Here is a 14,425-nt window from a genome sequence, read left to right on the forward strand (position 1 = left end):
TATGATAGGATAGTACTGATTTATAGACAATTGGGCTGTGATAGTCATTAGAGACATTTTGCATCTTGACAATTCAATACTCAAAGGGGAACATTACAATTAATAAGGATAGGAAGCTAGCAATAAGTGGAGAGGTTCATCTGTTAGTCAATGATGGTATCTGTATTAGCGCTGATGACACATGTTCAGGAAACCAGGATGTGATAACAATTGATACAAGTGAGAAACAATAAAGTCACCTTTGGGAGTGATATACAGTCCTCCTAAAAATAACTATGCAGTAAGTGGGAGTCTAAGTGAAGAAATAATCAGAGCTTTTCAGAAAAGGTTTGGCAATAATCACGAGGGATTTTAATCTACACAGACTGGAAATAAATCAGATCAGCAAAAGAAGTCAGATGTGGAATTCATACAAAGTTTTTGGGATGGTTTCCTCAAGCAGGTTCTGGGAGCAGATTGTACTTGATGTGGGATTGTGCAATTAAGGAAAATTAAATGATGACGTTGTAGTGAAGATGCACGAATCATAATATGATTGATTTTTACAGTGAGTTTGAGGGAGAAAAGTGGGTCCAAAACTGGAATTTTAAGCATAAAGGCAACTATAAGTACATAAAAGTAGAGCGAGTTAAAGAGAACTGGAAACTTAGGTTAAGGGATAGGTCATTAAAGATGCAGTGGTCGATACTTAATGAGACATCACAGAACACATTAAGTTGATACTTTCCAATGAGAAAAAGAAAGTTATTAGGGGGAAACAGCTAACATCTATGGTCAACAAAGAAAGTTCAAGAGGAAGCTAGCTAGATGTACAAAAACAGAGAGTTCAAGTTTCATAGAACATAGAAAAGGTTAGCACAGTACAGGCCCTTTGGCCTATGATGTTGTGCCGTGAAATAATCCTAATCCAAAAATAAAATAACCTAACCTACATTCCCCTCAATTCACTGCTGTCCATGTGCATGTCCAGCAGTCGCTTAAATGTCACTAATGACTCCGCTTCCACGACTACCACTGGTAAACTATTCCATAAGTTTCTATACATACGTAAAGTTAAGAAAGTGAGGATGGGTTCTATAGTAAGGGAGTCGGGGAAATTAATAATAGGAAATAAAGAAGTGGCAGAAGAACTGAACAGGTATTTTGCATCAGTTTTCATTCTGAGGTATACAAGTAACGTCCTGGAAAGAACTACAATCAGGAATTGAAAAGGAAAGAGAAACTCAAAAAAATTATCAGCGAAGTGCACTGAGCAAATGACTGGAGTCGCAAGGTCACCAGTGCCTGGGCCTTGGCGAACTTTATTGTAGGGTCTTAAGTGAAGTGACCGGTGAGATAACTGATAGTGGTTTTAATTTTCCAAATTCCGAAGATTAGAGCAAGATTTCACTAGATTAAAAAAATAGTGAACGTAACTCCTTTATTCAAAAAGGGAGACAAAGCAGCAAACTACAGATCAGTTAGCTTCATATCAGCCATACAGAAGCTGTTAGAAGCTATTGAAAGAAAAGTTGAAAGTTATCAGGCAGTATAAGCATGGTCATGAGAAGGGAATCATGTTTACCTATCTACGGGATTTCTTTGAAGAATAACATATGCTATGAATTAATGGGGTTTATTTATTATTTTGACAAGATATTGCATAAGGTGTCAGAAAGGAAAATAAAAGTCATGATGCAGACAACATATTGGTGTGAACCGAAGATTGGCTAGCCAACAGGAAACAGTGGGCAGAAATGGGTCTTTTTCTGGTTGACCAATGTAATAACTGGTGTCACAACTTGTTGCTGGGACAACATTTTACAACTTATATAAAAATGACTTAGCTGAAGAGACTGAAATTGCCAAATTTTCTAATGACAAAAATAGGTGACAATAATTGAGAGAGGATAGAAGCAGGCTACAAAGGGAGATAGACAAGTTAAGGCAGTGGGCAAAGATCTGACAAATGGAGCGGGAACATAAGAAATTATTTACTTTAACAGGCAGAATAAAAAGAGGGCAGAGGGCAGTCTGGATGTCCTAGTGTATGAATTGCTGGGATTCAGGTTCAGGAGCAATTAGGACAGCCAAGAGACCGTTAGCATTTATTGTGAGAAGTGAATACAAAAGTATAGGGGTTATGCTTCGGTAATATGGGGTACTGATGAGACTACGTGTGGAGTGTACCCATCTGTACAGTACTGATCTCATTTAAATAAGCTTGCACATGCAATTTTATGAATACAATTCTTAGGCAGTTTAGTGAACTAATGCACAGAATGGGTCAGTTGTCTTTTGAAGGAAGTCTAGACAGGTTAGGCTAATATCTGTTGGAGCTTAGAAGGTGATCTGATTGAAATATGCAATATTTGTCAGGCAGAAGATAGATTGTTCATAATAAAGGGAGTGAAAGGTTATCAGGGAAAGGGAAAATGTGAAACAATCACATCAGCCACAGCCTTATTAATGGTGGAGCAAGCTAGAGTGGCTGCATGACCAACTCCAGCTCCCAATTCATATGTTTGTACATAACAATCTGTGTTATGCAGAGGCAATGAAAGGAGAACACCACATCTGAAAGAACCTTAAACTTTTTCCCCCGCAATCATCAAGCAGTTCTTACCTCAGCACTTCCCAGGTTAATACAGGGCATATTTCTGTACATGCTCAGGTAGTTGTCCACTTGAGTCGTGAAATCCACCATTAACTTGTCCATCAGGACTGAGCGGAGTGAAAGCAGGTACATTACTTCCAATCCTGCTCTCTGCATCAAGCCTTTAGGAAGTGGCCGGTAGGTCCATACCTTTGGATTATCCTGCACACCAGACATACAATGAGAGAAAAGACAAGAAATTAATTATGACAAACACTGACACATTTTCAAATATTTTTCAAGTTGGAGCCAAAGTGGGGGGAAATAAAATCATCTCTTCCCCTTAACATGTCCCAGAGACTCACCTCGTGATCCCTTAAGGTGAACTTGTAAATGCATTTACAGTGCGCATCAGTTGGAAATGGCTGAGGTTTGCACACACTCTCAAGTCGGACGTGTGTGTGTGTAAAGGAATAGGCTAGATAAGCTAAGTGGGCTAAAATCCATCTCCACCTATCTTTTATTTCTCACTTGCTTTTACTGCTCAAGGTTCTCCTCTACTTCTCACAATGTCAACAGCTTTTTAAGAATTTGGGTAAGAAAAGTTGCCCAACTTCTGAATTGTTCTGGATTTTGTTTTCCTGCAGTTAGTTTAGAATCTTCAGGGTATCTACATCCATGAGGTGAGCTTCCTGGTCTTATCGAAGGACTATTACATAAGGACTGGGTATAATTGAGGAAGAGATAAACAAACACATGAAAACGCAACAACATCATTTTAAGATAAATTGCAAGACGAGAAAGTACAGTTTTCTTTTCATATGTCCAACTGGTGTAATTTGTATCTTGTTTTACATTCATAATTTTCTAACAATAGAATCTGGTTGCCACTTTGTATGGTTATGGAGGTTTCAAAACATCAAGGAATTCAAAATTAAGCTAATATGCCAATTAACAGGAGAATAGTTCTTTTTACATCAGTACCAAACAATTACAACCGACACTAGTCATTTCTTGCAAAATGACAGTAGAGGCCAAAGATCTTTATAGTAGTAAAAGGAAACTGAAATAAATGCATTTTAAATTAGGAGTTTTGATAGACTAAGTAAGGACAGACTCCTTCTGCTGCCAGGTGGATCAGTAAACAGCATACAGATGTAAAATAGTTGCCGAAAGTATGAATCCCCACTACTCCAAACATTGATATCTGGAAAGCACTGCTTGAAAAGGAAGTTGATTTAATCTCTTCTCTTTCCTTCCTGGAACCATCTCTAATACCTCTTTCGTTCCTGGACCTCTGTCTCCATCTCTGGCAACCACCTAGAAACCAATATCCATTTTAAGCCAACCGACTCCCACAGCTACCTAGAATACTCCCCCTCCCACCCACCTTCCTGCAAAACTGCCATCCCCATTCCCAATTCCTTTGCCTCCGCCGCATCTGCTCCCAGGATGAGGCATTCCACTCACGTACATCAGGATGTCCTCGTTTTTCAAGGACCACAACTTCACCCCCTCAGTGGTCGAGAACGTCCTCGACCGTGTCTCCCGCATTTCCTGCAACTCATCCCTCACACCCCCTCCCCGCAATAAAAACCAAAACAGAATTGCCCTCGTCATCACGTACCACCCCACCAACCTCCGGATCCAACGCATCATCCTCCGACACTTCCCCCATCTGCAATCCAACCCCAAAGACATTTTTCGCTCCCCACCCTTATCTGCCTTCCAAAGAGACCACTCTCTGTGACTCCCTTGTCTGCTCCACACTCCCCTCCAACCTCACCACACCCAGCACTTTTCCCTGCAAACACAGGAAGTGCCTCATCTGCCCCTACACCTCCCCTCTCACCCCCATCGCAGGCCCCAAGAAGACTTTCCACATTAAGCAGATGTTCATCTGCTAATGTGGTATACTGCATTTGCTGTTCCTGTTGTGGCCTCCTCTACATCGGGGAAACCAAGCAGAGGCTTGGGGACCACTTTGCAAAACACCTACGCTCGGTTTGCACTAAACAACTGCACCTCCCAGTCACGAACCATTTCAACTCCCCCTCCCATTCCGCAGATTTTATGTCCATCCTGGGCCTCCTGCATTGCCACAACGATGCTACCTGAAGGTTGCAGTAACAGCAACTCATATTCCGCTTGGGAACCCTGCAGCCCAATGGGATCAATGTGGATTTCATGAGCTTCAATATCTCCCCTCCCCATACTACATCCCAAAACCAGCCCAGCTCGTCCCCGCCTCCTGTTCTTCCTCCCACCTGTCCCCCACTCCCACCTCAAGACCCATCCCCATCTCCTACCTACTAGCCTTATCCCACCCTCTTGACCTGTCCATCCTCCCTGGACTGACCTATTCCCTCCTCCCTGGACTGACCTATTCCCTCCCTACCTCCACACCTACACTCACCTTTAGTGGCTCCATCCCTGCCTCTTTGACCAGTCTGTCGCCTCTCCACCTATCTTCTCTTCTATCCACCTCCCCCTCTGACCCTATTTATTTCGAAACCCCCTTCTTCTCCCCCATTTCTGAAGGAGGGTTGAGGCCCGAAACGTCAGCTTTCCTGCTCCGATGATGCTGCTTGGCCTGCTGTGTTCATCCAGCTCTACACCTTGTTATCCCTTGATGTAATGGTAACTTTCAGAAGGGGATTGAAGAAATCGTTGAGAAGGAAACATTTGCAGGGCTGTAAGCAAGGAGGAGGTGAATTCAATAGCTTGTTCCAACAGCCAGCATGCGGGCATGACCTGAGCAGTTTTAGTCTGAGCTGCAGACTTTTATATTTCCAACAGTTCACCCTCTGAGCAGTGAAACAGAGATGATTATATTCAATACAGACACTTGCATTGTAAACTTGATCCAAGCTGCTAATACCTTGATTGCATGTGCACTGCGCTGCAGAAATTGGGCTTTAGTTGTGGGAAGGGAGAGGTGACGGATCAAGCTTTCTTCCAATGTACTGACGCAACTGGGAAGAAGGCCTCCTGCTTCAAAGGAGAACTGCAGAACATCTGCAACCTGCAGATAAAATAAAAATCCAGCATGTAGATGGAGAAATTAGAAAAGCATGAGGGAGAAGGAAATCAAGAATTTAGTAACAGTTATTTTAGCACGGAAGGAAGTCTAAGTGAAGCATGAACTAGTCAGATTGAATAACCTGTTTGTGCTATATATTCTGTATAATTTTACAGAACAGTTTGAAGGCTTGCTTCATGTTTAGGCTGCTTTTCAACAAGCAGAACCTGTACAGAACTCAAAAATCCATCTGCAGAGAGTAAGTGCGAAAAGGCACAATTCCAACATTTCCAAACTAATTGTGATACACTGAAATGTGCATGGGATGAGAAGACCAATTTAAAATCTAACATTATACTGTGAGAAATCCTGAACAAGAACCCAGAAAGCATGTACCATAAAGCTGGATGATCAGCATTCTCAACTGGTGCAAGAACCATTTTCACACAACATAAAATGTATACAATCTTCAGTTCTGTGCTGCACTTGCTCCAATGTGTGTCCTTGCTCCAAACTAGCACTGTTTACCTTTGAATAGAATTCTCTACAATACCACTTCAAAGCATGTACCTGACCAAAGAAAAATTCTTCCAGAAAATTCTCTGCTTCTCTTTCAAATCTAAAGTAATTATAAGTAACCATTACCGCCACAAGTAATATTATGAACCACACTCCTCCTGCCTCTTTGACCAGTCTGTCGCCTCTCCACCTATCTTCTCTTCTATCCACCTCCCCCTCTGTCCCTATTTATTTCAGAACCCTCTTCCCCTCCCCCATTTCTGAAGGAGGCATTTCTGAAGACATTTCTAAATGAGAAATACAGATTATCTGGAAGCTTTAGAAATCAATAAGGGCTGGGACAATCTCAAATATGTCAGCTGCAGCAAGCTTATCCTGCCAGTGATCTAAACAAAGACAGTAGTTACTGGAATCAGTAACCTACTGACTCCAATTCTGAGAAATTGACAGACCGCTGACAATTGTAGATTCTCAGATAACTGGTTGGTCCACATTCTGGACTCTGACCCTCACCAGTTAGTGTACTAATGTGTTTTATTGTAACACTATACAGGTGTGTCTGGTAGCACTGTGCAGAAAAATGCTTTCCCCATAAATGTACAATGTTCTGGGAGCAGTACTCAAACAAATGACTTGTGACAGACCTCCTGCTTTCAACCTTGTTTTGTCAGTGAATAGTACTTGACTGTAGGCTGCTTGTGTGATAGGGACCATAAAAGGAAAAAAAAAATCAACTACTGTCCAGATTGAGTACGGTTCACTGAGATTGAAAAAATACTTCGAAATATCCTAACTCCATATCATCGAGCCTGTGACACACAATATCTGTACAGCTGCTGATTTATTCAACCATCTAACTTCCTCTTTCAATGCTTTTCTTAAAAGAAAAACAAGGCATCATGCATTATGCTCTCCAGCTGTGGCTCTGATCTTCACTCACTTGCACAGATCCAACTGTACCTGCCACGTGATTGGTATAGGTAGTTTTGGCAGGCATGACCATCATTAAACTGCTCCCCCCAACTCCACCCTACCCAAGTCTACTAGTCTAAAGCCTATTATACTTTAGCTCTTGGAAAGGCAAAGATAATCTCAGTGCTTCTTCCTCAAGTGCCAGATGCCACCTCAAACAAAAACCAGAAGCAGCTTAGACTTCATATCTCCAATTGGTCTCCAATGCCCTCTCTTTTTCTTGCTCATCACTCTTCCTAGTCTGGTCTTCGCCTCAGTTTCTAATCCTCATCCCACTCAGTTTCACCCTTAGACTGACTTATCTGAACTCAATCTGTTTAATCATCTATTTTCTGCTCCCTTCCTCACTTCTCCAAGCATTCAAAAATGAGCAGAGTCAAGACAAATTCCGGGGCTCAGGTAGCTGCAATACAAATACTTCAGAGATAATGGGAACTGTAGATGCCAGAGAATCCAAGATAACAAACTGTGAAGCTGGATGAACACAGCAGGCCAAGCAGCATCTCAGGAGCACAGCAGCTGACATTTCGGGCCTGGACCCTTCAGAGAGGGGGATGGGGAGAGGGTTCTGAAATAAATAGGGAGAGGGGGGGAGGCGGACCGAAGATGGATAGAGGAGAAGATAGGTGTAGAGGAGAGTATAGAGAGGATAGGTCAGTCCAGAGAGGATGGACAGGTCAAGGAGGCAGGATGAGGTTAGTAGGTGGGAAATGGAAGTGCGGCTTGATGTGGGAGGAGGGGATAAGTGAGAGGAAGAACAGGTTAGGGAGGCGGGGACAAGCTGTGCTGGTTTTGGGATGCAGTGGGGGAGGGGGAGATTTTGAAGCTTGTGAAGTCCACATTGATACCATTGCAGAGTTCCCAAGCGGAATATGAGTTGCTGTTCCTGCTACCTTTGGGTAGCATCACTGTGGCACTGCAGGAGGCCCATGTCGTCTAAGGAATGGAAGGGGGAGTTAAAATGGTTTGCGACTGGGAGGTGCAGTTGTTTATTGCGAACCGAGCAGAGGTGTTCTGCAAAGCAGTCCCCAAGCCTCCGCTTCGTTTCCCCAATGTAGAGGAAGCCATACCTGGTACAGTGTACCACATTGGCAGATGTGCAGGTGAACATCTGCTTAATATGGAAAGTCATCTTGGGGCCTGGGATGGGGGTGAAGGAGGTGGTGTGGGGGAAAAGTGTAGCACTTCCTGCGGTTGAAGGGGAAGGTGCCGGGTGTGGTGGGGTTGAAGGGGAGTGTGGAGTGGACAAGGGAGTCACGGAGACAGTGGTCTCTCCGGAATGCAGATAAGGGTGGGGATGGAAAAATGCTTTGGGTGGTGGGGTTGGATTGTAGATGGCGGAGTATCGGAGGATGATGTGTTGTATCCGGAGGTTGGTTGGGTGGTATGTGAGGACAAGGGAGATTGTCTTTGGGTGGTTATTGTGGGGCGGGGTGTGAGGGATGTGTTGCAGGAAATGCGGGAGACACGGTCCAGGGCACTCTCGACCACTGTGGGGGGTGGGGCGGGCACTGCGGTCCTTGAAGAACGCAGCCATCTGGGATGTGCAGGAGTGGAATGCCTCAGCCTGGGAGCAGATGTTGCAGAGGCGAACGACTTGGGAATAGGGGATGGAATTTTTGCAGGGATGGGTGGGTGGGAGGAGGTGTATTCTAGGTAGCTGTGGGAGTCAGTGGGCTTGAAATGGACATCAGTTTCTAGCTGGTTACCCGAGATGGAGACAGAGAGGTCCAGGAAGGTGAGGGATGTGTTGGAGATGGTCCAGGTGAACTTGAGGTTGGGGTGGAAGGTGTTGGTGAAATGGATGAACTGTTCGAACTCCTCTTGGGAGCAAGAGGCAGCGTCGATACGGTCATCAAATGTAACAGAGGAAGAGGTGGGGTTTGGGGCCTGTGTAGGTGCGGAAGAGGGACTGTTTCACGTAACCTACAAAGAGGCAGGCATAGCTTGGGCCCATGCGGGTACCCATGGCCACCCCCTTTGTCTGTAGGAAGTGGGAGGAATCAAAAGAAGTTGTTGAGGGTCAGGATGAGTTTGGCTAGGCGGATGAGGGTGTTGGTGGAGGGGGACTGGTCGGGCCTGCGGGACAGGAAGAAGCGGGGGGCCTTAAAGCCATCTGCATGAGGTATGCAGGTGTATAGGGACTGGACATCCATGGTGAAAATGAGGTGTTGTGGGGCAGGGAATTGGAAGTTCTGGAGGAGGTGGAGGGCGTGGGTGGTGTCACGCATGTGGTTGGGGAGTTCCTGGACCAAGGGGGAGAAAATGGAGTCCAGATAGGAGGAAGTCTAGGTCTCGGCCTGAAACGTCAGCTTTTGTGCTCCTGAGATGCTGCTTGGCCTGCTGTGTTCATCCAGCCTCACACTTTGTTATCACAAATACTTCTCTCAGTTTGTTTTATACATTCAAGGCTGGAAATGACTCAAACTGAAATGCATCGTCAAATTCAACCTGTTGATTATAGGCATTTAACTTCCTAGCGTCTATTCAAGGTTGATTTATTTAATAAGATTGAAAGAAAGTAATTTCCAAGATGCTGAATACTTCATAAAATTAAATAATCTAACCCAGAAAATGGCTTGGTTATTTGTTGAAAGGAGTGAAGATGAGTAACTTGCACTTGTACAGTACCAAATAAAGAACATAGTGAATGTCATCAATGGGTGAAAAGTAGATACAAATGGGCCGTGAGAAACAGGAGCAGGATTAGGCCATTTTCCCATCATTACTGCTTTGCCCTTGTCATGTGTCTCTAATTGACAATTACTTGTAGATGAATTACTCATGTAAGTGAATTTCTCATAACCCCTCCTGTGTCATGTACTTACTTCCATCCAAATTGATTTAACAGATTAGTTTTTCTCACTTGTGCCCTATCAGTTGATATCAGAAATTCATCCTGCCCCAATACCTTTTCCATTTCACCCCCGTCTTCTGAAAATGGTATACTGGAATTCTTATTTCGGAACTTTGATCATTCAGCATGTCTCTGCAATGGCTACTGGATAAAACACATTAATTTCCACCTGCGCGAAGAATTTATTTACTTGGTTGCAAGTACTGTGTCCCTTCCGAACTCATCATTTTTATTATGAATTCCTGTTCTGACGTACAGCCATCATTTTTCCTGCTGGTCATGAACTTATCCACGCCTAAATCCTCTTGCCACAACTTCCTGATGTTAAACAGCTGTTAACGAATTCATCAGGATACTGTTCCCAGTCCAGATTGTCCAATTGAGGGTCTTTTCTTTTATCCCCACAGAATCTTCAACTTTATCCATATACACTAGTCAATGATAACAAGGTGTGGAGCTGGATGAACACAGCAGGCCAAGCAGCATCTTAGGAGCAGGAAAGTTGACGTTTCAGGCCTAGACCCTTCATCAGAAGATGCTGGTTGGCCTATGTTCATCCAGCTCCACACCTTGTTATCTCGGATTCTCCAGCATCTGCAGTTCCTATTATCTCTACACTAGCCATTTGTAGCTTGGAAATAACGATCCTACAATACACTTCCCACAAATATGTCAAAATCTAGATTCATTGCACTGCCCTCTTACTTTTCTTTTAAACTCCAATCTATCTTTGTCTTGCAGCCTTTTTAAACTCAATGTTCATGACAATATGTTACTCAACCCAGATTTATTTCATCTCGTCTCTTGTTCTTCCATGTTCAATGTTTGTATTCAGAGGAATCTCAGTATTCTTGTATGAGTTATAAAGTTAAGATACAGATAGAGCAAGGAACTATGGAGTCAAGTAGTAGCAAGAAGGCAAGTAATATATTCGGAGGGCAAAGGGAATTTTGGCATTCACTGCTAAGGCATTTAAGTTTATAAAATATGAGGTCTTGTTACAACCGTAGAGGGTGTTGTTAAGGCCACCCCAGAAGGACTGTGTATAGTACTGGTCACCATATTTAAGGAATGATATTCTGGCACTCTCAGTAAAAGTATACTGACCCCACCCCAGATTGAAGGCCATCTCTCATTCAACTTGGACATCAACACATGGATCCTGAGAAAGCAGGGTTGTAAATTCATCTCAGAGATTTGGCCAAGGAAATTAAAAGATATACTGGCATGCTCCAGCCTCCAGCCCAGATCGTCCTGATGCTACTGGCTGCCGCCACAATGGGCTTCACCCTCATCATCCATCAATTATTAGCATGGTGGAGTGAAGTGTTTGTTGGACTCTTCCCCATCCTACAACAGAGCCTGGTTTCCAGTTGTGCTGGATCTTCCCTGCTATGGGGTCAAGACTTTGCTCTGCTGGGGCCATGTAGTGGTTAGCATGCAATGACCACCTCATTTTAAAAGGAACCCATGCACAGGAATCTTCCAACTTCAGCCCATAACCCAGAAGAATTTCAGGAGCCTTATAGACAATCCCAACAACAACCTGAACACCACACTGCTGTCACTGCCTGAGGATTCCAGCACTTCAACATTGATATCACCACCCTGAGCAAGACCTGACTGGCAGAAGTCAGCTTAAAAAACAAGGTGGCATTACACTTTCTTCTGGAAAGGCAAACATGAACACCATCTCTACAAGGTTAAGTCCACTGTAAGAAATGAACCGGCTGGATGACTGAGTTAATCCCCCTTTACCGTAAGTTAGTGCCTCATGATCCTGTGGTTCACTCTGGCCCAGAAGCATGACCATTGTCCTAGACCCTAGAGAGAAGTTGATTTTCCCTTGGCTATTTCAATAGCAGAGTCAGGAGGAACACAAACCTTTGGAAAAGTCTGGGCAAAGGTGGTGTAGAGAAAGAAACTTCAATGGAGTCCTCCTCCTGAGGAAGTGCCGAGAACACAGGTGCTTGGAGTAGTCTGTGACCCACTATGGTCAAGTCCTGCTCTAGGCTGACAATTGTAGCATGTAATGAGCAATAGCTGCATTGTCTTTTGGATGAGATGTTATGCCAAAGCACCCTCCACCCTCTTAAGATATTGGTGAGGTTACTTTTAGCCTGCATACCATTCTGGTCACCCTGCTATAAGAAGAATGTTAAACTAGAAAAGGGGGCAGAAATAGTTTACAAGGGTGTTGCTGGGACTGAAGGTTGTGTGTTAGAGACTGGGTAGGCTAGGACTTTCTTCCCTGGGGCGTAGCAGGCTGAGTGGTGACGTAATATAGATTTAAAATCATGAGGGGCATAGATAAGGTGAATAGCAGATGTCTTCTGACAGGGACGGGTAAGTTCAAAACTAGAGGCATAGCTTTAAGGTGAGAAGGGAAGTATTTAAGAGACTGAGGGATCATTGCCCATACCTTGTCAGCCTCTGAGCCACAGGACAATGATGGCAAGATCCAACACTGACTCTCATTCCACAGTACAGCCTTTGCATGTCTGAGGAACAATGTGTTTGAAATCTGAGACCTCAAACCCAACACCAAGCTCATGGTCTGCAGAAACAGTTGTGGTCCCCACCTTCTGTATGCATTGAAAACATGGGCAATGGACCATGCAGAGCAGCCACCTCAAAATCCAAGAATTACCTCCAGCACTGCCTTCACAAAAATCCTGCAAATCCACACGTAGGTAGGTAAACCAATGTGAGCATCTACTCCCAGGTCAATGTCCCCAGAATTGAGGAAGTGGTCTCAAACGATTAGCTATGATGTGCGGGAGACATTGTTCACCTGCCTGATTGTTCACCTACAAGACGTCTTAACTAGTGCTATTGTCTAAATTCCGAAATGTTAAGTGATCACGAGGTGGGCAAAGAAAATGCTTGAAAGGCACCCTGAAAGACTCTCTAAACAAATGCAAGAGAGCCCACCAACACATGAGATTCACTTGCTCTGGAATGCACAAACTGGGGAAAAAACATCCGCAGAGGCACCAACCACTGAGCATCACTGAGGGGAGTATGTGGGGCTAAGCCCAAGCAATGGAATGAGCGAGCGTCCTACCCATTCACCTCCTCAAATACCCACCTGCCACACCTGTGGCAGTCCGCAGGACTGAACTATTCAGAAGAATCCATTCCCCAAGAGTGGAAGTGAAACATCCTCCAAAAGGACTAGCCAGGAAGAAGACAGTCAGACATTGGAGGCAGTTCAAAAGAGATTCACAAGGGTGATTCCTGGGATGAAGGGGTTTGTCTTAAGGACAGCAAACAGGTCAGGCTGTTATTCATTAGAGTTTAGAAGAATGAGAGGTGATCTTATTGAAACATACAAGATTCTGAGGAGGCTTGACAGGATGGATGTTGAAAAGATGTTTCCACCAAGGAAGGAATCCCAAATGAGGGACCTAATTACAGAATGAGGCAAATTTATTTAGAGCTGATATGTGAAGGTATTTCTTTTCTAAGAGAATAGTGAACGTCTTGAAGAGTGGAGGAGACTGGATTATTGAAAATATTTTAAAAAGGAGACAAATATCTTTTGAAAACATCACAGAGTTGAAGGCTGAGGGGACAGGGCACAAAGCAGGAGTGCCACCTTAATGATTGCAGGGCAGACTTGAGGGGTTAAATGGTCTACTCCTGATCCTGTTTCTTGGGCTCTTAAGTTACGTTTGCTTCAGTTACAAAGGGATTGGAATACAAGAGTAAAGAGTTCTTACTACAATTATATAGGACACCAGGATGCTTGATCTAGAGTAAAACAGTGTGTTTTGGTCTCCTTAACCGAAGAAGAAATGCCCCAAACAGACTGCAAAGTTTATAGAATGGTTGCTGAGATGAAGTTTTTTTTTTCTAACTCATGGGACATGGGCATCGCTAGCTGGCTTGCATTTATTAGCCATCCCTAGCTGGCCTTGAGAAGGTGACAGTGAGCTGCCTTCTTGAACCATTGCAGTCCATGTACTGTAGGTAATCTTAAAACAACATCAATTGCTGGAGAGGCTCAGCAGGTCCAACAGCACCTATGGGGAGAGGTCAGAATTAACATTTCAGCTCTTTCCATTGCTTGGGCTTAGCCCCACATACTCCCCTCAGTGATGCTCAAAGTGGTTGGTGCCTTTGCGGATGTTTCTTCCCCACTTTGTGCATTCCAGGGCAAGTGATTCTCATGTGTTGGTGGGCTCTCTTGCAGTTGTTTAGAGAGTCTTTCAGGGTGCTTTTGAAGCAGTTCTTCGGAACGACAATGTTGTTAGGGAGGAAATTCCAGGATTCTGACCCAGCCATAGTGAAGGAACTGGGATAATATTTTCAATTCAGGATGGTGTCTTTCTAGATGGAAGTGGTTGTGGGTGTGGAAGGTGCTGTCAAAGGATCTTTGGCGAATCTCTGCAATGCACCTTGTAGACAGTACACCATGCTGCTACTGAACATCAGTGTGGATGGCGCGGATGCTTGTGGATGTGGTGCCAGTCAA

General features: G+C 44.0%; 1 protein-coding gene across 2 annotated transcripts in view; it reads right to left on the reverse strand.

Moving 5' to 3' along the window:
• exd1 (exonuclease 3'-5' domain containing 1) overlaps positions 1-14,425 on the reverse strand; it is a 51,905-nt gene that overhangs the window by 4,253 nt on the left and 33,227 nt on the right. For both annotated transcript variants that reach the window (XM_048537700.1, XM_048537699.2), the window contains 2 exons: positions 5,457-5,600; positions 2,606-2,797 (listed from right to left, as the gene is read on the reverse strand). In XM_048537700.1, coding sequence (XP_048393657.1) covers positions 2,606-2,797; positions 5,457-5,600 — 336 coding nt within the window. The remainder of the gene's footprint in view (positions 1-2,605; positions 2,798-5,456; positions 5,601-14,425) is intronic.

This window comes from Stegostoma tigrinum, chromosome 10 (genome assembly GCF_030684315.1).
Source record: "Stegostoma tigrinum isolate sSteTig4 chromosome 10, sSteTig4.hap1, whole genome shotgun sequence".
Lineage (NCBI taxonomy): Eukaryota > Metazoa > Chordata > Chondrichthyes > Orectolobiformes > Stegostomatidae > Stegostoma > Stegostoma tigrinum.